At 36.6% G+C, this 27,011-nt stretch overlaps 2 protein-coding genes across 5 annotated transcripts in view; both read left to right on the forward strand.

Moving 5' to 3' along the window:
- Positions 1-27,011, forward strand: part of ATG4C (autophagy related 4C cysteine peptidase) — a 94,444-nt gene that overhangs the window by 3,936 nt on the left and 63,497 nt on the right. For 3 of the 4 annotated variants that reach the window (XM_040470467.1, XM_040470464.1, XM_040470466.1), the window contains exons 2-3: positions 20,360-20,416; positions 20,958-21,096. In XM_040470467.1, the coding sequence (XP_040326401.1) occupies positions 21,021-21,096 (76 nt within the window). In that variant the 5' untranslated portion in view covers positions 20,360-20,416; positions 20,958-21,020. The remainder of the gene's footprint in view (positions 1-20,359; positions 20,417-20,957; positions 21,097-27,011) is intronic. The other variant, XM_040470465.1, reaches the window with a different exon arrangement.
- On the forward strand, positions 24,010-24,699 carry LOC121027241 (U1 small nuclear ribonucleoprotein C-like). Its single transcript, XM_040470468.1, has one exon. The coding sequence runs from the start codon at positions 24,025-24,027 to the stop codon at positions 24,502-24,504; it is 480 nt and encodes a 159-aa protein (XP_040326402.1). The 5' UTR covers positions 24,010-24,024; the 3' UTR covers positions 24,505-24,699.

Genomic DNA, 27,011 nt, shown 5'->3' on the forward strand with positions numbered 1-27,011 from the left:
CAGTAGAAGAGCAAAGAGCATGGGCTCTGGAGTCAGACTGCCTGGATTCAAGATGTGTTTTGCTATTTACTAGCAGTATAACCTTGTAGTAGTTATTTAGTCTTCCAAGCCTTTTTTCCTCTTAATCTGTAAGATGAGGATAATAATAGTATCTGTGTTACAGAGTTGTTAAAAGGATTAAATGATATATAATACATGCATAGGTTAACAAAATTACTGATACAGAGTTTGTGTTTATTTTTATTAGAGATATGTGGTCTGAAATTATCTGTATATCTGTATTAACATTTTAATTTTAGAGATCCTTGTAACTAATAGATCCCAATTGGAGAAAAAATTTGTTTGGCTAGTCATATTTGGATTTGGAATAAATATTACTTGGGATAGTTTTGCTAATTTATAATTGTCCTAGATGACTTACCACATGTCATCTTTTAAGAATTTTCGTCAGAGATTATGTTTAGTCTACAGCTATCATAGGAAACTAATGGTGGCTTGGTTTGTAATTACTTATTATTTGTTAGAATTAGTACTTTTATTTTTAGCCAAACCTTTCTGAACTTCATACTTGATTTTAGCACTTATGGATAGGATGAGTAAGTAGTTAGACTTAATATAGCCTGATCAGCTACATGAAAATAAATTTAATTTCCACCCTACTTTTTCTTCCAACTTTTTTCTTTTGAAAGTTTCAAACCTATAAAAAAGCTAAAAGAATAGTACAGCAAATATCTGCACATCTTTTACTTAGATTCACTAGTTGTTAACATTATACCTCATTTGTTTTCTCTCTCTCTAAATACACATGCATGCTTTTTTTTTTCATGCTGAACCATTGGAAACTGAGGTTGGAGACATCATGACACTTCACTCCTAAATTCTTCGCCATACATCTCGTATGAATTAGGACATTTTCCTACATAGCTATAATGCTGTGGGCACACCCAAGTAATTTAACCCTGATTGATATTATTTAATGTATAGGCCATATTAAAAAATCTGAATTTATCCAAATGTTTATCAGTAATCTCCCTTATAGCTTAAAAAACATACTGAATCCAACCAGAGATTATGAATTTTCTTAGTTGTCATGTTTGTTTTATTCTTCCTCCTTCCTGGTTTTTTTTTTTTTTTTAAGACCGACATTTTTTTTAATTAAAAAATTTCTTTTAAAAAATATTTATTGGGGCGCCTGGGTGGCGCAGTCGGTTAAGCGTCCGACTTCAGCCAGGTCACGATCTCGCGGTCCAGGAGTTCGAGCCCCGCGTTGGGCTCTGGGCTGATGACTCAGAGCCTGGAGCCTGTTTCCAATTCTGTGTCTCCCTCTCTCTCTGCCCCTCCCCCGTTCATGCTCTGTCTCTCTCTGTCCCAAAAAAAATAAATAAACGTTGAAAAAAAAATATTTATTTATTTTTGAGAGAGAGTGACAGAGTATGAGTGGGGGAGGAACAGAGAGAGGGAGAATCCAAAGCTGGCTCCAGGCTCTGAGCTGTCGTCAGCACAGAGCCCAGCACAGGACTTGAACTCATGAGCTATGAGTTCATGACCTGAGCTGAAGTCAGATGGTTAACCGACTAAGCCACCCAGGCGCCCCTCAAGACTGCTATTTTTGAAGACTCTAGGCTATTTTGTTCCGTAGATTTTTTTATTAAAAATTTTTTTCTTAATGTTTATTTATTTTTGAGAGAGAGATAGAGTGCAAGAGGGGGAGGGACAGAAAGAGAGAGGGAGAGACAGAATCCGAAATAGGCTCCAGGCCCTGAGGTGTCAGCACAGAGGCCAGCACAAAGCCCAATGAGGGGCTTAAACCCATGAACTATGAGATCGTGATCTGTGCCAAAATGAAGAGTTGGATGCTCAACTGACTGAGCCACCCAACTGTCTCCCCTCCGCCCTTTTTTTTCTTTTTTAAAGTAGGCTCCAGGCCCAATGTGGAGCTTGAACTCATGAGATCAAGAGTCACATGCTCTACTGACTGAGCCAGTCAGGTACCTCACTGTTATTCTTTTTTTGATGATTAAATTATCTCAAATCTGATTAGTCCCTTCAAGCCAGTTCCTATGGCCTTTGCATATGTCCATGTTGGTATTTGGGCATATTCTTAATTTTTTGTACAAAAGATGTTCCAGGCTCTCCTTGTATATTCCTTGCTTAAGACCTGGAGTTAGCCATTTTGCAATGGAGTCCTGGTTCAATTTATTGGAAAACAGTACTCAGAAACCAAGATTTGGGCATTGAATATACTCACTGCTACTGGAGTATCACTGCTTTTAGGCTCTTTAAATAAATGGACACACATGCGTGCGCACACACACACACACACACACACACACACACACACATTTTTTAAAAGAAATGAATTTATAGGACGCTTTCAATTCGGATTCAGAACCACAGAGTTTATCTTCACCTTCTGTCAGTTCATATTTGTATCTCCCTTTTCCTACAGGGAGAATTCCGATTCAAAACTGTATTAATATATTTACCCATCTATCCTATAAAACATTTAAGTTAGTTTTGGAATTACTATACTGATACTCTCCAACAACAGATTTACCACTTAAAGATTTCTTTGCCATTTTATGTCCTTAGACTATATTCCACTAAAGATGTATAGTCAAATTATATGTTCCAAGTCATTTGAATTATTTTTTCTGTGATTATGTTTTCAATTTAAAATATAAAGGTCTTACTAAACTAATTTTTTGTAGACTCTGTAAGTTATCTAGTAAAATGACTAAAGTAGCCATAATAATTTAAAACTTTATCAATAATATATAGTTATAGGGAACTCCAGAATAGTTATATCAGGTAGAAAATATGCAGTTTTTATCTTTGTAAGGCTGTAAACTTGTAGCTCTATTTTCAAATTGATACACTATTGTTTAAAATTAGGAATGATGAGAAAATGACATCAAACAATTCCATTTATAAGCCAAAACAATTGTGTTTGTGAACATTTTAAACAATGCTCTTCTTTTGAGTGATGATACAATTCAAGCATTAATCTTTAACAATAGACATAATTGTTGAGGGTACTTTAACACATTCCTAAGGAATATGGCTAGTGTTATCCTCATTTATACCCAGAATAGTAAGATTTATGTTATTTGTGTGTCCTTGGTCTTTGTATTTGAAGAGTCCAGTTGTGACTGTGTGTGATTTTTTTCATATGTGAATATTCTCATTGGAAAGGGGGAAAATATTTCTCTGAATAATTATAACATTTTATATTTCTACTGTGAGACATACCATGTTCTGTCTTGATTTCTGGTTAGTTACAAACATCTTTCATATTAGAATGTAAGTTTAATGGGGTCAGGAACTGGGTTTCATGGCTCATTGTATCTCCCATGGTTCCTTATGAAAGTAACCAAATACTTGATGAATGAATTAATGTGATATTTTGTGTTTAAGTGAGGTATAATTATTAGTCTCAATAATATGGATGCACCTTTTTGTAGTAGAAGTAAACTAATGGACTTGGAAAAGGTCTTATCCATATTTACATGTTAAACCTCAAAATCACTGTGTCTGAAATTGAATTTCCCATCTTACCCTTTAGCCTTCTCCTATTGGGTTAACTGTTTCTGTTAATGGCATTATTATCCTCCTAGACATCAGACCTGAAATCTCAGAGTCACTTTAGTGTTTCCTGTATGTACGTATATAAACATTCATATATTTGTATGATGTTGGTAGTTCTACCATCTCACCTTGTTGCTTATATCTCATTTCTTATCCACTTACCAGTATTCTGACTGAGGCCCTCATTAACACTCATATAGCAGTCTTCTGACTAATTGAAGAAATTGAGAATATTTAATGTGGAAAAGAGATGATGCAACTGGGAGGTAGGTGGGAGGGCATGGGAGGTCTTTATATGATGGGTTATCAAATGTAAGACAGATTAGTTTCAGAAGGCCCAACCAGGATCAATTGGTAGAAATTAAAAGGATACAGACTTTCGGTTCCATATGTCTTTCAGACAATTGAAGTTGTTTAAAATGAGCTGGAATGGGGCGCCTGGGTGGCTCAGTGGGTTAAGTGTCCGCCTTCACCTCAGGTCATGATCTCATGGCTCATTAGTTCGAGCCCCATGTCAGGCTCTGTGCTGACAGTCCAGAGCCTGGAGCCTGCTTCAGATTCTGTCTCCCTCTCTCTCTGCCCCTCCCCGGCTCGTGCAGACACACTCTCTGTCTCTCTCAAATATGAACAAACATTAAAAGAATTTATAAAATGAGCTGGAATAATATAGTTATATGGATACTCTAGAATAGTTATGTTAGTAAAGAAAAATAGTTTAAAACACTATCAGGCTTTTAAATTTATAGCTCAGTACTTAAAGCTCATTAAGTACTGAGCGCCCTGTTTTGGAGGTGTTCCCTAGAAGCTGGGTGAATGCACTTGGCTAGGATGTTGTAAAGGAGATCTCACTGCTATATAGGTGGTTGAATATGATTAATGATTAGTGAGTGAGTTTGAACCAGATAGCAGGTTAGATTCCGGTGAGTGGGAGTGTTTTGTTTTGTTTTTTTAATTTTTGAAATTCACACATTTTCTTTCATTGTACACTGTAGGTTAGGAGAGATTACTGATAGATTGGAGTGCATTATGTGGGAAAAAATGGTTAAGAACTGTTATTAATATTACTACTCTCTGGTTACTAGATACTTGGTAAATTCCCTTTGAATCCTGAGATTCTGAAATCCTTCCATACTTGTAGAGGTTAGGTTAATTTTGTCGATTAAACGATTTGACCCTGTATGTTGCTTCTTATATGCAGACTACATATTTAACCGCTTGCAAAGTTGTATTTTGAAGTATGGAGGCTCCAACCATTCATAGTTACCCCAGACTTACAGACCCCAGAGGTTATGTGATATTATTAAAATTTATTTATCAAATTATAGTAAATATTTTATGTTTCTTAGAGATAAGATCAAGATGAAGTAAGTATTATATGATCTTAGAGATAAGATCAAGAAGAGCCAAGGAATACTTAAGGCAGGCCAAATATCATTAATACTTCTTACTATAATTTTCAAGTAAATGATTGAGGTCATTTAAACTCCTTATATCCTGTTTAGATTGTTATGATGACGACTTTACAGTCTGAACATGTACTGCACAAATGGAGGCTTTTGCCTGTAGGAACTTGATAGCAAGGCCACATTTGAGGGTAAATGAATGCTCAGTACTTAGTGTCTTCTTTGTAATTTTTAGATTTAAGAGAAGAATGCATAAGTAGTACCTTTTATTTGCGTTATCATTGTAAAGTAGGTGTGCATTCATGTAGTGTTTTTACCAGGAGGGTGTGATCCTGAGGAGTCGAAAGAATGTTTGTAAGATGTATCCTTGAGGCAAAACTATCTTATTAAAAATGGGTTGTTGTTTTTTTTTTTTTACTATTTTTGAGAGAGAAAGGGAGAGAGCACGAGCCTGTGAGCAGGGGAAGGGCAGAGTGACAGGGTGACAGAGGATCTAAAATGGGCTCTGTGCTGACAGCAGAGAGCTTAATGCAGGGCTTGAACTCATGACCTGAGCCGAAGTCAGATGCTCAGTTGACTGAGCCACCCAGGTGCCCCTTTCATCCTTCTTTTAAAAGCCAGTTTCTTAATATGTGAGTCCTGCCCTTATTATACATCTGTTCCTTTTCTCAGTCTTTTTTATCCTTATCTCTTACTATCATCTACTTTGCCTAACCCTTAGCTCTGAAAGGGGACAATCCAAATAAATATTACCAGTGTTCGCCCTTTCTTCATATTGGTGACTTTTTAAAAGAAATAAACATGCTAGGTTTACAAACAACATTGTTAGACTACCAAGTTCAGTGTAGGAAGATAGAAGATTGGCAAATATAGGAAAAGAGGGAATAGAAATGGATACAGTAATTGATGTTTCTGCAAAGAACTGAGATGGAGGGCAATAAGAGAGCAGAGATGACAGACCAACATATTGAGAGACATTCAAGGTCAGACAAGGGATTAATAATTTGTTACTAAAAGTGCAAGCAGGTAGAAAAGGTTACAGTAGATGAAAACTTAGAATGGACCTCACAGTTCATTTTATTTGATGGTATAGCTAAAAGCACATAAAAATTCTAAATCAATATCTATATTTCATTTTGCTGCAGAATACCGTTTGGGGAAGATGCCCAAGCATACGCAAATCCAGTAAATCTGCAGTGTTTTTGTCGGTTGTACTATGTGACTGAGATATATTCTGTAGAATCAGTTCCTGAAGTTCTGTCAGGAGCTTTTACTTGGCTTTAAATTCTCAGTGGATAAAATATTCTGTCTATTGCCATATGAGAGAGGCTGATTACCTTCATCTGCCCTTCAAGGGCATTGATTTGAGTACCCTTTACATTTATCAGTTTATAATTTATCGACTGTCTTAATGCATGGTTATGGTTAGAAAAGTGACTCTCTAAAAATGACATCTGGGTCTCAATCGATGATTTTCATATCAAGGGTTGTAGCTCTGCTTTGCAAAAGAACTCTGCTTAGTCTTCACTCTGCTTTTCACATAATTAACAGTAAAGTTTAGGAATAAACCTCATCTGATAGCTTTATGTTTACTAAGATAAAATAAAATAGAATTTTCTCTTCTTTACTGCTATTTTTTAATTAAAATGGATTTGTCAGAATGTAAGTAGTGAACAGAAATATGGGAATGATGGATGGTAAGATTTATTGTAGTATGCACTAATAAAGTCTACTTGAAAAAAGTTACTTATTTCTCTAAACTTCAAGAAATAAGTATAAATCCCTTCTTCACAGTGGAAATTGGGAACAGTGTTATTTTGATGGTTTTCCAGACTGAGGCTCTGACAACACTACATAAAATAAACAAGAATTTTGGCATATTGTTTTGATCACTGCAGCAGTGAAACCAGGTATTTTAGATAACAAAAGAGATTGAAATATAGATAATGAGTAAATCATCCCTTTATACCTGATAGAATGAATTTTAATTAATTTTTTTTTAATTTTTTTTTCTTTTTTTTTTCTTTTTTTTCAACGTTTATTTTTGGGACAGAGAGAGACAGAGCATGAACGGGGGAGGGGCAGAGAGAGAGGGAGACACAGAATTGGAAACAGGCTCCAGGCTCTGAGCCATCAGCCCAGAGCCCGACGCGGGGCTTTGAATTCACGGACCGCGAGATCGTGACCTGGCTGAAGTCGGATGCTTAACCCACTGCGCCACCCAGGCGCCCCTGAATTTTAATTAATTTTTAATTTTTTTAAAAAATTAGGAAAGTTTTTGGAAAGGGAATTTGTGGGTGAGGATAGTTTAGAATTTTGCAGTGAGACTGCTGTCAAAGTTCATTGTGGTTTTATTTATTTATTTTTTTGCTCATTTTAGTTAAACTAAAAGTACTGTTTGTCTTGCCTTTCCTTGGCTTATCTCACACAGATGTAAAAAAGACATTTTAGTAGACTGAATGGACTCAGTTATTAATTTATTCCTTTTCCTCTTTCCAAATCTGACTATTATTTTAAAGAGAAACAAAAATTATGAATTAACTAGGGATTTCCTCTAATTCATTTTATTCAGCCAAAACTGCCATAGGGAATTATATTGAGGAAGTTAAGTTTTCTACGTGACTAAATAGCTGAGTGTGATGTCTTTAAGAACTGGAAAAATAAAATTGTTTATCTTAAAAAGGAAAAAGCACTCTGTCAGCATTTTATCTTTCTTACAGTCTGCTTAGGAATTTTGTAATGGAATGTCTTCTCTGTAGACTTCTTAGTCAAGCAATTTCAGGCACATTTGTAATGTTCTGTATTCAATTTTTAATGGGAGCATTTTTTTGAATATTTTGTTAATTTAAAATGGGTTCAATATAAACAGTTTGAATAATAAAGTACAAAAAATTAAGAAAATATGACATTTCATCTCTTAGAGAGTTCTACATTTAGTGTGGACTTCTAGGCATTGTTTTTCCATATTTTGTGGTGTGTGCAATTCTATATACATATATAATATGCATATAGATGTGTAAATTGCATTTATACTATTCTCTCTTCCTTTATCTCTATATAAATTTAGTAAACTTTAACTTTTTAGGTTCGTAGCAAAATTGAGCAGAGTTCTTACATTACCTTCTGTCCCACAAAACACAGAACCACAACCCCCCCCACCCCCAACCAACATCCTGCACCAGAGTGGTACATTTATTACAGTCAAACCTACAGTCACATATCATTATCACTCCAGGTCCATAGTTTATATATTAGGGTTCACTTTTAGTGTACATTGTGTGGGTTTGGATAAATGTATAATAACATGTATCTACAACTGTAGTATTCTAGAGAATAGTTTCTAAAAATCTAAAAACAGTTGCCTAAAAATCCTCTGTGTTCTGCCTATTCATCTTTACGCCTACAGCCCCAATCCCTCACAAACACATATATTTTTACTGCTTCTGTAGTTTTAAAACATTTTTAAAATATATTTATTTTGAGAGTGTGTAAGAGAGAGGGCATGAGAGTGAGGGAAGGGCAGAGAGAGAGAGACAGAGAGAGAGACAGAAAGACAGAGAGACAGAGAGAGAGAGAGAGAGAGAGAGAGAGAGAGAGAGAGAGAATCCCAACTAGGCTCCACACTCAGCATGGAGCCCAATGTGGTGGGACTCCCTCTCATGATCTGGGAGATCTGTGTGCAGGTTTTTGTGTGGATTGTTTTCATTTCATTTTGGGTAAATACCAAAGAGCACCATTGCTAAATCATATGCTAAGAGTATGTTTAGTTTTGTAAGGAGCTGCCAAACTGTCTTCCAAAGTAGCTGTAACATTTTGCATACCCATCAGCAATGAATGAGAGTACATATTGCTTGACATCCTTGCCAGCATTTAGTGTTATCAGTGTTTTGGATTTTGGCCATTTTAATAGTTATGTAGTGGTATCTCATTGTTTTAATTTGATTTCCCGGATAGCGTATGTGGAGAATATATTCATATGCTTATTTTCCATCTTTGGTGAGGTGAATCTGTTTAGGTCTTTGGACCATTTTAAAATTAGGTTGTTCATTTTCTTATTGAGTTTTAAACATCTTTGTATATTTTACATAGCACACCTTTATCAGATGTGTGTTTTCCAAATATTTTCTCCCAGTCTGTGGCTTGTCTTTTCATTCTCTTGACATTGTCTTTCACAGAGAAGTTTTAAATTAAAAAAAATTAATATTTATTTTTGAGAGAGAGATAGAGATAGAGAGAGAGAGGCAGAGAGAGAGGGAGACACAGAATCCAAAGCAGGCTCCAAGCTCTGAGCTGTCAGGACACAGCCTGATGTGGGGCTTGAACTCACAAACCACAAGGTCATGACCTGAGTGGAAGTCAGATGCTTAACTGATTGACCCACCCAGGTGCCCTGAGAAGTTTTTAATTTTAATGAAGTCCAGTTTACCAGTTATTTTTTTTTTTAAGGGTTTGTGCCTTTGGTGCTATGTCTAAAAAGTCATTGCCATACTGAAGGTCATTTAGGTTTTCTTCCATGTCATCTTCTAGGATTTTTATAGTTTTGTGTTTCACTTTTAGGTCTACAGTCCATTTTGAGTTAATTTTTGTAGAAGGTGTATGGTCTTGTCTAGCTCCTTTTTTTTTTTTTTTTTTTTTGCATGTGTATGTCCAGTTGTTCCAGCACCATTTATTGAAAAGACTGTCTTTGCTCTATTGTATTGCCTTTACTCCTTTGTCAAAGACCAGTTGACTGTATTTATGTTGGTCTATTTGTGGGCTCTCTATTCTGTTCCATTGATCTATTTGTCTATTCTTTTGCCAGTACCAATAATGTCTTTGTCCGACTTTGGTATTAGGGTAATGCTGACCTCATAGAATGAATTAGGAAGTATTTTATCTGCTTCTACTGGGAGAGATTGTAGAGAATTGGTACAAATATTTGGTAGAATTCAACAGTGAAACCATCTGAGCCTGATTTTTTTTTTTTGGAAGATTATTAATTGTTGATTCATATTTTTCTAATGGATATAGACCTATGTAAATTGTCTACTTGTGTGAATTTTGGCAAACTGTCTTTAAAGGAATTGCTTCATTTCATCTAGGTTATCAAATTTGTGAGCATAGAACTGTTCATAATGTTCCTTTATTGTCCTTTTAATGGCCATGGGATCTGTGATGATGTCCCCTGTTTCATTTCTGATGTTAGTAATTTGTGTGTTTTCTCTCTCTCTCTCTCTCTCTCTCTCTCTCTCTCTCTCTCTCTCTCTTTTTTTTCTTACCTAGCCTGGCTGTAGGCTTGTAGATTTTATTGATCTTTTCAAAGAATCAGCTTTGGTTTTGTTGCTTTTCTCTACTGATTTCTTTCTTTCTGCCTTAATTTTTATTATTTCTTTTTTTTCTGCTTACTTTAGACTTAATATGCTCTTCTTTTTCTGATTTCCTAAGGTGGAGGCTTAGGTTATTGTTTTTAGATCTTTCTTCTTTTCTAATATATGCATTCTCAATGCTATTAATTTCCTGTAAATTTTAAGGGAATTTTGCGGCATATCACAAATTTTAAGTTGTATTCTCATTTTCATTTAGTTAAAAACATTTCTTAATTTCTCTTGATGTTTCTTATTTGGCCTTGTGTTATTTAGAAGTGTTTTGTTTAATCTCCAAGTATTTGGAGATTTTGCAGCCAACTTTCTGTTACTGATTTCTAGTTTAACTCCATTGTGGTGAGAACAAATGTATGGTTTCTATTCTTTTAAATTTGTTAAGAGGTGTTTTATGGCCCAGAATCTGGTCATTCTTGGTGAATATTCCATGTGAACTTGAGAATAATGTGTAATCTATTTTTGTTGGGTGAAGTAGTCTGTCAATTATGTCCAGTTGATTAATGGTCTATTTACTTGTTTTTAAAATGTTTATATATTTTTGAGAGAGAGAGAGAGAGAGAGAGAGAGAGAGAGAGAGAGCGCAAGCGGAGGTGGGGCAGAGAGAGAGGGGAACAGAGGATCCGAAGTGGGCTCCATGCTGACAGCATAGAGCCCGATGTGGGGCTCAAACTTGTGAACCGTGAGATCATGACCAGAGCCAAAGTCTGAGGCTTAACTGACTGAGCCACTCAGGTGCCACTGATGGTGCTATTTAATTCAACACTGTCTTTACTGATTTTCTGCCTGCTGGACCTGTATTTCTGTTAGAGGGATGTTAAAGTCTGTAACCGTAATAAGGATTCATCTGTTTCTTCTTACAATTTTATCAGTTTTGCCTCACATATTTTGATGCTCCCTGAATATCTTTTTATCATAATATATATAGATCTATATCATCATATGCATATACCAAAATTTAGTCATCAGCAGATGTTTGTGTCTATTAGCACACCAGTGTGCTAGCTATAAGGATATAGTAGTGAAGAAGACACATTCTTTGCCCTCATGGACTTTATTATTTGAGAAATAATTATGTAAAATGCTTGTTTCTTCAGACTCACCAATTTAATCTCTTATGATGATGAAAAAAATACGAAACTCCTTTAATGTGCATTACTTAGATTTAGTAAGTTTGAAAATATTTTTCTGTGTTTATTGGCCTTTTTCTTTGGAATCCCTGGATTTTTGGGGGGGGGGGTGTGTTTTTTGCCCTTATTGATTTATAGGAGCTCTTTGTGTATTAGAAACATTCATCCTTTTTCTATGTAATAGATATTGAAGTTTTTCCTAATTGATGAATTGTAATTTAACCTAGTTAAAGTTCTTTTTCTTCTTCCTATATTGAAATTTTCATTTTTATGTGATTACAGTTTCCTTTCTGATTCCTAGTTTTGTATACCAGGCTTAGAAAGTCCGTTTCTTCAAGATTGTTTAAAAAATTTTAATTAACACTTCTCTGGCGTATAAGCACATGTGCCAAGTGTGTGCATTTGTGTTCAATTCTTTAACTTGTCTAGAATTCATAATCTGTGAGGTAGCTTTATTAAACCAGCTAGCTTATTACTCTAGCACTGTTTAGCAAATTAGCCATTTTTTCAATGATGTGAAATATTTTCTATGTTATTTCTTTTCTCCCTATTATGTTTTATTCAGTGTCATCCTTTGCTAATAATAATAAATTTAACTTTTACTAAACTTTAATTACTCTAGTTTTTTTAAATGTTTGTTTATTTTTGAGAGAGAGAGAGATCGTGCACAAGTGTGGGAGGGACAGAGAGAGGGAGACACAGACTCCAAAGCGGGCTCCAAGCTCTGAGCTGTCAACACAGAGCCTGATGTGGGGCTCGAACACACAAACTGAGATTATGCTTGAGCTGAAGTCAGATGCTTAACTGAATGAGCCACCCAGGTGCCCAAATTACTCTAGTTTTGTAATGTGTTTTAATAGTCAGTAAGGCAAATCCTCTCCTTATTTGGAATTTTTGGTTATTCCCTTTTTTAAAAATTTTAAAATCTTTTTATTTAGATGTAACTTTAAACTTAGAGAAAATATGCAAGAATAATAATAGTACATAAAACACAACTAAAATCCTTTACCCAGATTAATCTTATATATATATATATATATACACACACACACACATACATATATATACATACATACATACATACATATGAAATTATTTTTCGGAACCATTTGAGAATAAGTTGTATTCATTGTGACCATTTATGTCTAAATATTTTATTATAGATTTCATAACAATACTACTGTCATCTAGTTAGATCTGTCAATCTAATACCTTTTATAATTTTATTCCTTTTCTCAGAAGCAGTTATTACATTTAGCTTTTGTGTTTCTTTCATCTCCTTTGATGTGGAGAGATTCCAAGCCTTTCTTTGTCTCACACGACACTGACATTTTTGAAGAATATAATTCTCCCTCCCGTTTTGAAATACATTGTTCCTCATCTGGGGTTAGAGTGATGTTTCCCCATGCTAGATTCAGATTTTGCATTCTAGGCTGGACTACTGTATTTGGTGTACTCTTCTCAGGACTCCCCTCTGAAGGCAAAGAAAAGCCATCTGTTCCACGTTGGCAAAGTAATTGTTTAATAGACATTTTTACTGAAGTATAATATACATACAGAAAAGTGCACAGGGGTGCCTGGGTGGCTTAGTCGGTTAAGCATCCAACTCGATTTTGGCTCAGGTCATGATCTCATGGTTGTGAGTTTGAGCCCATGTCAGGCTCTGTGCTGTCAGTGTGGAGCTTGCTTGGGATTCTCTCTCTGCCTCTCTGCCCTTCCCTTGCTCACGCTCTCCCTCTCTTTCTCTCTCTCTCTCAAAATAAATAAACTTTTAAGAAAGTTAGAAAAATACACAAATAATAAATAATAATAAATGGATAGCTCTGTTATCACAAAGTGATCATACCTGTAATTTCACCATAAAGATTTTAATAGAACATTAGCACCCCAAAGCTTACCCTTGTGTCTCCTCTTGGTCACTCCTTCCTCTTTCCCCTTTTCTGAAGGTAATCTTGAATCTGACTTCTAATATCATAGATTAGTTATGCCTATTTTTGAACTTTTAGAAAGGGATTCATATGTGTGTGTGTGTGTGTGTGTGTGTTGTTTGGCTTCTTTAGCTCAGTATTATGTTAGCAAGATTTATTCACATTGTTGATATAGTTGTAGCTCATTCATTCTCAATGCTATATAATATTCCATGTAAAAAATGTACCTTTGGGGCATCTGGGTGGCTCAGTTGGTTAAGTGTCAGTTTAGGTCATGATCTCATGGTTCATAAGTTCAAGCCCTGCATTGGGGCTCTTTGCTGTCAGCACAGAGCCTGCTTTGGATCCTATGTCTCCCTGTCTCTCTGTCCCTCCCCTGCTCATGAGACTCTGTCTTTTGAGAGTATTTTTGAGAGTATTTTTTACATACTGAAAAAAATATATACCACAATACATCCATTTCACAGTTGATGGACATTTGAGTTGTAGCTTGGAGCTATTAAGAATAGTACTGCTATTAACTAACTAGAATTTAAATAGAAATTTGAAAAAAAAAGAAGAAGAATACTGTTATGAACAGGTTTACACATACGCTTTATTGAATACATGTATGCATTTCTGTTTGGTATATTCCTAGAAGTGCAGTTTCTGGGTCAGAGGCTATGAGTATGTTCAGCTTTAATAGATATTGCCAAACATTTTTGCAAAGTGGTTTCATTAATTTTTAACCACACCAGTAGTGTATGAGTTCCTTATACATCTCTCTAACACTTGTAGTTTACTGACTTTTTAAGATTTAGCCAATCTGGTGTGTTTGTAACACAATCTCATTCTGTTTTCAATACATGTTTTCCTTTTTAAAGACCTTTCTTAGGCATATTGACCATTTGGTCATCCACTTATAAAATCATAAGTGTCATCCATTTATAAATAGAAAGTTCCTGTTCAAGTCTTTTGTGTATTATTCTACTCATTTTGTTATTGACTTATAGGAGGTCTTTGAATATTCCATTTTTACTAATTGAAATATTGACATATATAGTTTCAGGTTGTACAACATTGATTTAACACTTTGGAAAATAATCACCACCATAAGGCTAGTTGTCTGTCACCATACAAAGTTACAAATTTGTTTTTCTTATGATGAGAACTTTTAAGATTTACTCTTAGCAACTTTCAAGTATACAATACCATATTATTGACTATAGCCATGAATGCTGTTCATTATATCCCCATTGGATATTTATTTTGTAACTGGAAGTTTGTAATTCTTAATCTCCCTCACTCATTTTGCTTACACCCACACCTCCTACTCTTTGGCAACTACTGTTTTCTCTATGAGTTTTGTTTGTTTGTTTGTTTGTTTGTTTAGATTCCACATGTAAGTGCAATCATACTGATTGCGTCTTTCTCTAACTTATTTCACTTTGCAAAATACCCACAAGGTCCATCGATGTTGTTGCAAATGGCAAGATTTTCCTTTTTTATGGTTAAATAGTATTCCAGTGTGTGTGTGTGTGTGTGTGTGTGTGTGTGTGTGTGTGTGACTTCTTTATCCATTCATCCACTGATGGACACTTACGTTGCTTTTGTATCTTGGCTATTCTAAATAATTCTGCAGCGAGCATACAGGTGTATATATCTTCAGTTAGTATTTTAGTTTTCCTTGGATACTCAGAAATGGAATTGTTGAATCATATAGTATTTCTTTTTTTTTAATGTTTTGGTGAACCCGTATACTGTTTTCCAAAGTGGCTGAACCAGTTTACATTCCCACCAGCAATGCACAAGGGTCCCTTTTCTCCATGTACTCACCAACACTTGCTATTTCTTGTCTTTTTTTTTTTTTTTTTAATTTTTTTTTTCAACGTTTATTTATTTTTGGGACAGAGAGAGACAGAGCATGAACGGGGAGGGGCAGAGAGAGAGGGAGACACAGAATCGGAAACAGGCTCCAGGCTCTGAGCCATCAGCCCAGAGCCTGACGCGGGGCTCGAACTCAGGGACCGCGAGATCGTGACCTGGCTGAAGTCGGACGCTTAACCGACTGCGCCACCCAGGCGCCCCTTTGTCTTTTTGATAATAGCCATTTTGACAGGAATGAGGTGATATCTCATTGTGGTTTTGATTTGCATTTTTTTGATGATGAGTGATGTTCATGTGCTTGTTAGCCATCTGTGTGTCTTTGGAAGAATGTCCATTCCGATCCTTTACACGTTTTTAATCCAATTGTTTGATATTTTGTTATTAAGTTGTATGAGTTTTTAATATATTTTTGATATATACCCTTTATTGGATATATGATTTGCAAACATTTTCTCCCATTCAGTAGGTTGTCTTTTTTTTTTTTTTTTTTTAACGTTTATTTATTTTTGAGACAGAGAGAGACAGAGCATGAATGGGGGAGGGTCACAGAGAGAGGGAGACACAGAATCCGAAACGGGCTCCAGGCTCTGAGCTGTCAGCACAGAGCCTGATGCGGGGCTCGAACCCACGGACCGTGAGATCATGACCTGAGCCGAAGTCGGACGCTTAACAGACCGAGCCACCCAGGCGCCCCTAGGTTGTCTTTTTAAAAACAATTTTTTTAATGTCTATTTATTTTTAAGACAGACAGGGACAGAGCATGATCAGGGGAAGGGCAGAGAGAGAGGGAGACACAGAACCCGAAGCAGGCTCCAGGCTCTGAGTTGTCAGCAAAGAGCGCAACGTGGGGCTTAAGCCTGCAAACCATGAGATATCATGACCTGAGCCAAAGTCGGATGCTTAACTGACTGAGCCACCCAGGCGCCCCCATTCAGTAGGTTGTCTTAACATTTTGGTTGATGGTTTCCTTCACTGTACAAAAGCTTTATAGTTTGATGTAGTCCCAGTTGTTTGTTTTTGTTTTTGTTGTCTTTGCCTTTGGGGTCAGATCTGGTTATTCCCTTTTTATAGCATTTTGATTTATACTACTTTCCAGTATGGTTCAAGGGATCATCTTCCAAAATCTTCTCTGCTCTAAAGTTAGTATTCTTAGAAACATCCATTTAATTTTTTTTATGGATATAAAGTGGGTTTCTGTCTTTATAGAAGATTGGAATTCAATTTTAGTTACATGAAAGTAACTACCATTGACTCTTGAACAACACAGGTTTGAAAGGCATAGGTCCACTGATACATGTATTTTTTTTTTTTTGGTAAATACAGTACAGTATTATAAATTTATTTTCTCTTTGATTTTTTATTAACATTTTTTTCTAGCTTTATGTAAGAATATAGTATATAGTGCATGTGACATACAAAGTGTGTATTAATTCAACTGTTTATGTTATTGGTAAGGCTTTTGGTTGACAGTAGGCTATTAGTAGTTACATTTTGGGGGAGTAAAAAATTATACATGGATTTCTACTAAACAGGGGTCAACACCCAGCCCCTGCATTGTATATTGTTCAAGGGTCATCTGTATACCAAATTATTAAACCAGCAACAGCTTAACAAGTTTGACCTTATAATAATAACTTAATTATTCTCATCTACCCTCTGTATGGTGACAATAAAAGTATTCTTATAGGATAAGTCAAGGATATGTTCCAAAAATGTTTCAAATGTTTCACATTTGGGGGTATAGGTATTCTGAGTGAATAATCTATAGTAGCAGGAATTTTGAGGAAAAATAATAAAAGAACAACTTCACAATTTATTCTGCTCTAAGTTCCTTTAGGTTTGAAAGTTTCTCATTAATTTCTGAATCTGTCACAGCATCTTACCTTGGCTATTTATTTTTTACTAATTTATTTAGGAGTGATTATCTAAGATACAGACTTACCTCATACAAAATGTCTCACTTTGTCTTCATGTTTCCCCCACCCACTTTAAGGCATTAATTTTACATTCTTGCCAAAGACTATCCAGAGTATCCCTGGTAACCAGTGTTGTGAACTATTTGAACCAAAGTCTTCCCCATGGTCTACTTTCTTTCTGACTTAGAAAGAAAATACATGTATGTACGTTATCTTATTTTAAACATTTGAATTTAGAAGATTCATGGTTGGTGGCTTTTTAACAATAAAAATTTTAAATTCTAAAAATTACATATGTTCTTTGTATAAGATTTGAAAAGGTGGACAATAGTGGCATAAAAATAACCACATAGAGGAGTGCTTGGGTGGCTCAGTCGGTTAAGTGTCTCTTTTATTTTTGTTTTTGTTTTTTTGTTTTTTTTTTTGAGAGAGAGGGAGGGAGAGAGTGCAAGGGAGTGAGGGGCAGAGAGAGAAAGAATCCCACAAGGGACAGAGAGAGAGAGACGGGGAGGGGGGAGGGGGGAGGGGGAGAGAGATAGGGGCACCTGGGTGGCTCAGTCAGTTAAGCGTCCAACTTTGGCTCAGGTCATGATCTCACAGCTAATGAGTTTGAGCTCTGCATCGGGCTCTGTGCTGACAGCTCAGAGACTGGAGCCTGCTTCAGATTCTGTGTCTCCCTCTCTCTCTGCCCCACTCCCACTCACGCCGTGTCTCTTTCTCCTTCAAAAATAAACAAACATTAAAAAAAATTTAGAAAAAGAGAGGGAGAGAGAGAAGCAGGGCTCATCCGAATAGGGACTGTTTTTACCCAAAGCAGGGCTTGTGTTCACCTGAAGTGGGGCATGAGCTCACCCTAAGTGGGACTTGAACTCATGAACCTTGAGATCATGACTTGAGCCAAAGTCAGATGCTTAATGACTGAACCACCCACTCACCCTAAGTGTCTGACCCTTGATTTTGGATCAGGTCATGGTCTCACGGTTTGGAGCCTTCTCTCTGCCCCTCCTCCACTCTAAATAAATAAGTAAATAACCATCCACACACAATTTTACATCCAGAGAAACTTGTCAATTTTTGATGTGCTTCTTTCTAACTCTTCCCCTGTCCCTTCCCCAGCCAGTACCGTATGATGCATAAAGTTTTAGATTCTGCAGTGTTTCTCATTTTCACAAACTTTCTGAAGACATTTTTAATGGATATGCATTCCATCATGTGGATGCACATTTTATAAACCTTTCTTCTTGCTTTTCCAAATTTTGTTAAATTATGCAATTTTCTGAAGGAAAATTTTTCTTTCCTTTTCTATATTCTAGTTGTTAGTGAAAAAATGTTCAATTGACAGAGGTTTACAGCTTGTAGAAGTGCTACTAGTGATATATCTATATTTATTAATTTATCAGTACACTGATTCATTTAATAAACATTTTGAGAACCAGTCACATGCCAGGCAGAGCTTACGGATACTCAGAAAGTTGACCATCTAGTGGAAGAGGTAAGAAGTAATAACAATTCAGTATGATGAGTCCTGTGATAGAGGAAGACATAGGATCCTGTAGGAGCTAAGAGCAGGGACCCATCTAATTTGAGATACAGAAGTGGGGAGAAACCTTACAAGTCTTATAAGAGGAGGTGAAACTTAAGCTGGGTCTTAGGGACTCAAGATAATAAGGTAGTTAAAAAGTGAGAGTGAGCAGGAAGACATTCTAGGTGAAGGGAACAGCACATGAAAGGTGTGAAGTATCAGATAGCATGTCCAATAGAAAGCTTTCATATTAATATTAAAAATGGCTTCAGTATATGGTACATGTGAAGGAATGGCAAGAGAGGCAGCTAAGAAAGAGGGCAGACATAATTTCTTGAGGGGCCTTAAATATCATTCTCAAGGCAGAGAGTGTAAACATAATCATGGCAAAGTCCTTGAGGAACGTGTTTGTAGCTCTACTTTTCATTTATACATCAGCAATGCTCAAATTAATAGCTCTCACTCTCTAAGCTCCTGATCTATATATCCAGCTGCCTAGTTGGCCTCTCTAGAATATAGTTCGAATGTAAGCTCCATGAGAGGAAGTATTTCACTGCTTTAGTCCTAAGCTGTATCTGCACTGCCTTAAACAGTACCTGGCAATAATTTATTGAATAATTAAATGTTTGATAGAGAATCATGTATCTCTCAGAGGCCTCTCAAACTACATATAAATCAAATTTGTGATCTTCCTCCTCTAGCCAGATCCTTTCTAATGTTCCCTATTTCAATGATTATCACCATTTATTTAGTTTCACAAGCCAGGAACATGGGTATATCTGTTGGCATATCTGTTTTTCTTGCCTTCTATATTCATTTAATTGCCAAGACATTGAAGTTGTGACATATTTCCTTATATGTCTGTTTCCCTCCCTCTTTACTGTTCCAGCCCAGGCTATTATCATCTCTTTCCTAGTCCTGTACAATCCTAGGAAACTCTAATTCTGTACTCTTGTCCCTTTTCAGTCTATTCTTTGTGCTGGTCTTAGAATCAAGCCCATAGAGTCAGATTCTGATATTTCTGTTTGAAACCAGTTTTTCTTTGGATAAAGAACAACATTCTTTTTTTTATAAATTTTTTTTTTTCAACGTTTATTTATTTTTGGGACAGAGAGAGACAGAGCATGAACGGGGGAGGGGCAGAGAGAGAGGAAGACACAGAATCGGAAACAGGCTCCAGGCTCTGAGCCATCAGCCCAGAGCCTGACGCGGGGCTCGAACTCACAGACCGACCGCGAGATCGTGACCTGGCTGAAGTCGGACGCTTAACCGACTGCGCCACCCAGGCGCCCCAAGAACAACATTCTTAACATGGTCTACAAGGCCCTGTGTGCTCTAGCCCATGTCAAACCTTTGGCTACATCTCAAGTGCCTTTTCTGGACTATCCATGTCTAGTCACATTGGCTTTTAAAAATTTTCCAATGGACCATGCTTTCTCCTGACTCCACTGTATAATGAGTAGCTTTTAGTACATGTTATAAAATGGAACATCTACTGTTAGAGAAATAAATGTATCAATACTTTTGAGGAGATATTTATTACCCTAAAAGAGCACTGTTCTGTGCAGCATTGTTTTCTTGAAAAGTAAACCTGTGAATTATTGTAAATAAGCACAAGCATGTTAAAGTATAATTTGTTCCTTTTTCAGATTATATCACACATCTCACCTTTCCCTCAAGTCAGTTATAAAGCAAGTACTTACAAGGCACATTTATTCTTATTTTAAAGTAAGAAAACATTTTCCGTTGTAAATTTAAGCTATTGTTTTAAATGCTGCAGTATTGAGATAGGAAGGAAATGTAGGAAATGCCTTAAAAAACAAAACAATTCGGTTTTATATGAAAGTAGTGACTTAATTAGAATAGTGACTTAAAGCCTCCATTCTGAAGATAGCTGTCATTTCTTACAAGATTTAAAACCACCTTCTCTATAATAAATAAAACAAGTTGAATAGTCTCACAAGCACCAAAGCTGAGTTGTTTTACTAAGCTAATTCATTGTTCTTAATTGTGAGCACCTGGAGGAAATTATTTGGTTTTGTATGATAATTTTTATTGTATATTTGGTATTAAATGTTTCTGTAATTAAAATATTTATAGAATATATTGTATTCTGTTATGGAAAATGAGAAACTGGTTTGCTCATTTGTAGTTCAAGTTGTATATAATCAGTTAAGTAACTTTAGCAGGTATTGCACCATATGATATATATTCATTACTGATATTTCTTTAATTTTTTTCTTTTAGTCAAAAGATTAAACTTTACAGAAGAATGCAATCAAGTGATGGCTTTTTCTTTAGAATTTGAATATGGAGGCCACAGGAACAGATGAAGTTGACAAGCTAAAAACTAAATTTATATCTGCTTGGAACAACATGAAATATAGTAAGTGTCCTGATTTAAAAATTATATAAATCCAAGGAAATATCTGAAGATGTATATCATCTGCCTTATAAAGTCATTGAAAATTGGTTGAGGTTCTCTTGAATGAAATATTTCTGTAAGGAATGTAAATAAGAACATATTCAGAAGAAAGAGCCAAATATCATCATAAACATTGCCTAGAAACTTAGGCATACTGTGTGGTCCTTTTTCCTTTAAACATTCAGAAGCAAAAAGAATTTATTTAGGTGATGATAATACCTCAGGTTTTCAGACTCAGTTTTAGGCAACTTATGTATAAACTAGGAAGCAAGCAAAATAAACCTTTGAACACACCAAGCAGATATGTTCACACACCAATACCTGTGAATTTCTCTCAGACCCTTGTGTTTAACCTTGGGTTTGTGAACAAAGCCATTAAGGATCATATGGTGATTTTAAAGCCCACCTTGGACTAGAAACAATTTGGAGAAGAAGAAGCTTTCAAAGATGGAGAAATACTCAGCAGAACCAGCTTCAACCAGGAAGAAGTTCAGATCCATAAAATAAGAATGATAACATTTAAAAAACTCCCTTTATAATGCAGATTCAGGTAGGGGAGCCGAGATGGCAGAACAGCATGGAAGTTTTTTGTGTATCTCGCGTCCATGAAATACAACCAGACCAACACTAAACCATCCTGCACACCTAGAAAACTGATCTGAGGATTAACACAACAATCTGCACAACCTGAACCACAGAATTCAGCGGGTACATGGTGCGGAGAGGTGAACTGGGGGAGAGAGAAGCCACGGAGGGCAGGGAGCCACTTTTGCTTGGGGAGAGAGGATGGAGCTGGTGGGGGGGGGGTAGGGGAGAATACAGGAAAAGCACCCCTCCCCAAAATCAGCTGGAACGTGAAAATTGGAAACAGCTGCAGGGACTAAACTAAAAAGGGAGAAATGAGAAAGGAGACAGGGGAGGGTTTAAATTCCATTAAGACTGTAAACGGGAGCGCAGAGTCTGAAACTCCACAGCTCAATACCTGGTGGTGGCTCTGATGGGAAGGGCAAATCCCCAGGAGCAGAGTGGGGTCCAGGAGGTTCTCAGGCCACACTGGGAGAAGTGGTTCCATTGCTAGAAGGACATTTGGTTGAGGCTGTGAGGTCACCTGGTCCCAGCAGACCCCAGAGAATGGCCACATTCACTGGTGCTGGAACAAGGTCGTTAAGGGTGAAGACTGGTGCCAGATGTATTGTGATTTTCCGTAATCCCTGAAATGCTGCTGCTACACTATCTCACGAACTTTTTCTGGGGCGGGCTGGCACCTGGCTGCAGTCTCTGGGCATCGGCAGCAGCACGGTCCTGTGAACATTCCTGGGCACAGCTGGCACCCGACCATTGCTCGGTGAGACCCTCCGCAGAGGGGTGGAACGGGTTAAAGCTGCAGTCCCTCAGAATTAAGGGGCCAGGGAAAACAGCCACATCTGAGACAAAACTCGGGAGAGAGGTACTACCTGGGGTTTGGTCATGGACTGAATAAAAGCGGGGAGTGGACAAAAGCTGAAGACAAAGGAGGGGTGTGTGATTGTTGATCAGGGAGAACAATTCCTATACTAGAGACTGGGTAGCTGCCTGACGCCACTTTCACTGCTCCCATGCATGCACATATGCACCTGCAAACGCCACAACAATCCACCCCAGTAGGCTAGCAACGCCATCTAGTGGAGAACAGAGCTGTTACACTAAGCCCCACCCAACTGGGCCAACCTCGCTCTTCAAGAACACAAGTCTCACTGCCTGCTTAGTTTATGGAAATAAACTTCTAGGGGAAAATGAAGTAATTTCAGTTGTATTTCAGTCTGTTAGCATGTCCAGCTATTCAATTTTCTTTTTAAAAAAATTTTTTTTCTTCTCTTTTTCATTTCTTTTTCTTGAATACAGAAAGAAAAAAAATCATTTTTATGTTCAACTTTTATTAAAAATATTTTTCTTTAAATTCTTTTCCTGTTTTTTTTGCTTTTGTGTAAATTTTTTCAAATTCTATTTTACTTCCATCATTTTATTTTAGTCTATTTCAGTGTATTCACTTTTTCAAATTTTCAAACGATATTTTTCTTTTTTCTCTTTTTAGTTTCTTTTCTTTTTCTTGAATACAGAAAGAGAAAAAATTCATTTTTATTTTTAATTTTTATTACAAATGTTTTTATTTAATTTTTTCTACTATATTCTTTACTTTTGTGTAAATTTTTTCAAATTCTATTTTACTTCCATCATTTCATTTTACTCTACTTCAGTGTACCCAGTTTTTAAAATTTTCAAACAATTTGCTTTTTTTTTTTCTTCCCTCCCTCCTTTTTTCTCTAATCTATGAAGCCACTTTCAACACCCAGACCAAAACACACCTAGGATCTAGCATCATTTATTCGATTTTTTTGGTGTGTGTCTTTTTAATTTTAATATTTTTTTAATTTTAATATTTTTTAATTTTAATTTTTTCTACTTCATTAATTCCTTTTCTCCTTTCAAAATGATGAAACGAAGGAATTCACCCCAAAAGAAAGAGCGGGAAGAAACGATAGCCAGGGACTTAACCAACACAGATACAAGCGAGATGTCTGAAACAGAATTTAGAATCACAATAATAAGAATACTAGCTGGAGTTGAAAATAGATTAGAATCCCTTTCTGCGGAGATAAAAGAAGTAAAAACTAGTCAGGATTAAATAAAAAATGCTATAACTTAGCTGCAATCACGAATGGATGCCATGGCAGCAAGGATGGATGAGGCAGAACAGAGAATCAGTGATAGAGAGGACAAACTTATGGAGAATAATGAAGCAGAAAAAAAGAGGGAGATTAAGGCAAAAGAGCAAGATTTAAGAATTAGAGAAATCAGTGACTCATTAAAAAGGAACAACATCACGGAGTGGCCAACAGTCTGCAAAGCAACATGCCTAAGTTTTATTTTGACTGCTGCAACACATACCTCACCCATGACTCTCCATCTGTGAGAAAGACACACTGCAGTGGTAGGAAACACAAAGAGAATGTGAAAGACTACTATCAGAAATGGATGGAAGAGCAAGCCCAGAGCCTGATCGACAAAACAACTGCTGCATTTCAGCAAGGAAAGATTCCTCCTACTCCATTCTCTGTTCCTCCTCCTGCAGGGGTGATGATTCCATCTCCCCCTAGTCTCCCGGGTCCTCCTCGCCCTGGTATGATGCCAGCATCCCATATGGGGGGCCCTCCCATGATGCCAATGATGGGCCCTCCTCCTCCTGGGATGATGCCAGTGGGACCTGCTCCTGGAATGAGGCCGCCTATGGGAGGCCACATGCCAATGATGCCTGGGCCCCCAATGATGAGACCTCCCACCCGTCCCATGATGGTACCCACTCGGCCAGGAATGACTCGACCAGACAGATAAGGAGAGACAGGAACCTCTTTATATCCATTTTATATTACTTGTTCTACTTCACCAGGAGATCATGGTGCTGTGACTCTGGGTGTTTTCTAACAGCATGACAAGGAAGACTTGCTCCCCCTTCCTATCAAACAGAGAATAGTTTTTGCAAGGGAGTAGTGGGACAAAAAAAAAAAAAAGTAATTTCCATTTGTATCATGAAATGTGAAAATAAAATTGTCAACTATTTTAGTTAAAAAAAAAAAAAAAGGAACAACATCAGAATCATAGGGGTCCCAGAAGAGGAAGAGAGAAATAAGGGTAGAAGGGTTATGTGAGCAAATCATAGCGGACAACTTTCCTAACCTGGGGAAAGACACAGACATCAAAATCCAGGAAGCGCAGAAGACTCCCATTAGATTCAACAAAAACCGACCATCAACAAGGCATATCATAGCCAAATTCACAAAATACTCAGGCAAGGAGAGAATCCTGAAAGTAGCAAGGGAAAAAAAAGTCCTTAACCTGCAAGGGAAGACAGATCAGGTTTGCAGCAGACCTATCCACAGAAACTTGGCAGGCCAGAAAGGAGTGGCAGGATATATTCAATGTGCTGAATCAGAAAACTATGCAGCCAAGAATTCTTTATCCAGCAAGGCTGTCATTCAAAATAGAAGGAGAGATTAAAAAGTTTCCCAGACAAACAAAAATTACAGGAGTTTGTGACCACTAAACCAGCCCTGCAAGAAATTTTAAGGGGGACTCTCTGAGGGGAGAAAAGATGAAAATATAAATAAATACCAAAAGCAACAAAGATTAGAAAGGACCAGAAACTCCAACTCTACAAGCAACATAATGGCAATAAATTCATATCTTTCAGTACTCATTCTAAACGTCAATGGACTCAATGCTCCAATCAAAAGACATAGGTAACAGAATGAATAAGAAAACAAGATCCATCTCTATGCTCTTTAAGAGACCCACTTTAGACCTAAAGACACCTTCAGATTGAAAGTAAGGGGATGGAGAACCATCTATCATGCTAATGGTCAACAAAAGAAAGCTGGAGTAGCCATACTTATATCAGACAGTCTAGACTTTAAAATAAAGACTGTATCAAGAGATGCAGAAGGGCATTATATCATAATTAAGGGGTCTATCCACCAAGAAGACCTAACAATTGTAAATATTTATGTGCCAAATGTGGGAGCACCCAAATATATAAATCAATGAATCACAAACATAAAGAAACTCATTGATAGTAATACCATAATAGGAGACTTCCAACACCCTACTCACAGCAGTGGACAGATCATCTAATCAAAAAATCAAGGAAACCATGGCTTTGAATGACACTCTGTACCAGATGGACTTAACAGATGTATTCAGAACATTTCATCCTAAAGCAGCAGAATATACATTCTTCTCCAGTGCACATGGACTGTTCTCCAGAATAGACCACATACTGGGACACAAATCAGTCCTCAGCAAGTACAAAAAAATCGAGATCATACACTGCATATTTTCAGAACACAACACTATTAAACTTGAAAGAAAAAAATTGGAAAGGTAACAAATACTTGGAGACTGAAGAACATCCTACTAAAGAATGAATGAGCTAACCAAGAAGTTAAAGAGGAAATTAAAAAGTATATGGAAGCCAATGAAAATGATAACACCACAACCCAAAACCTCTGGACCGCAGCTAAGGCAGTCCTAAGAGGAAAGTATATAGCAATCCAGGCCTTCCTAAAGAGGGAAGAAAGATCTCAGATACACAACCTAACCTTATGCCTTAAAGAGCTGGAAAAAGAACAGCAAATAAAACCCCAAAGCAGCAGAAGACAGGAAATAATAAAGATTAGAGCAGAAATTAATGCTATCAAAACTAAAAAAACAGTAGAACAGATCAATGAAACCAGAAGATGGTTCTTTGAAAGAATTAACAAAATTGATAAACCACTAGCCAGTTTGACCAAAAAGAAAAAGGCAAGGACCCAAATAAATAAAATCAAGAATGAAAGGGGAGAGATCACAACCAAAACAGCAGAAATAAAAACAATAATAAAAAAATATTATGAGCAATTATATGCCAATAAAATGGGCAATCTGGAAGAAATGGATAAATTCCTAGAAACATATACACTACCAAAACTGAAACAGGAAGAAATAGAAAATTTGAACAGACACATAACCAGTAAGGAAGTCGAATTAGTAATCAAAAATCTGCCAAAAAACAAACGTCCAGGGCCAGATGGCTTTCCAGGGGAATTCTACCAAACATTTAAGGAAGAGTTAACACCTATTCTCTTGAAGTTGTTCCAAAAAATAGAAATGGAAGGAAAACTTCCAAACTCTTTCTATGAAGCCAGCATTACCTTGATTCCAAAACCAGACAGAGACCCCACTAAAAAGGAGAATTATACCAATTTCCCTGATGAACATAGATGCAAAAATCCTCAACAAGATATTAGCCAACTGGATCCAACAATACATTAAAAAAATTATTCACCACAAGCAAGTGGGATTTA

The sequence above is a fragment of the Herpailurus yagouaroundi genome, unplaced genomic scaffold, assembly GCF_014898765.1.
Source record: "Herpailurus yagouaroundi ecotype Mexico unplaced genomic scaffold, PumYag 77, whole genome shotgun sequence".
Classification (NCBI taxonomy): Eukaryota; Metazoa; Chordata; class Mammalia; order Carnivora; family Felidae; genus Herpailurus; species Herpailurus yagouaroundi.

Excerpts from the sequence above, each read along its gene's own strand:
- LOC121027241 (XM_040470468.1), top strand. The coding sequence starts at position 24,025 with ATGCCTAAGTTTTATTTTGACTGCTGCAACACATACCTCACCCATGAC.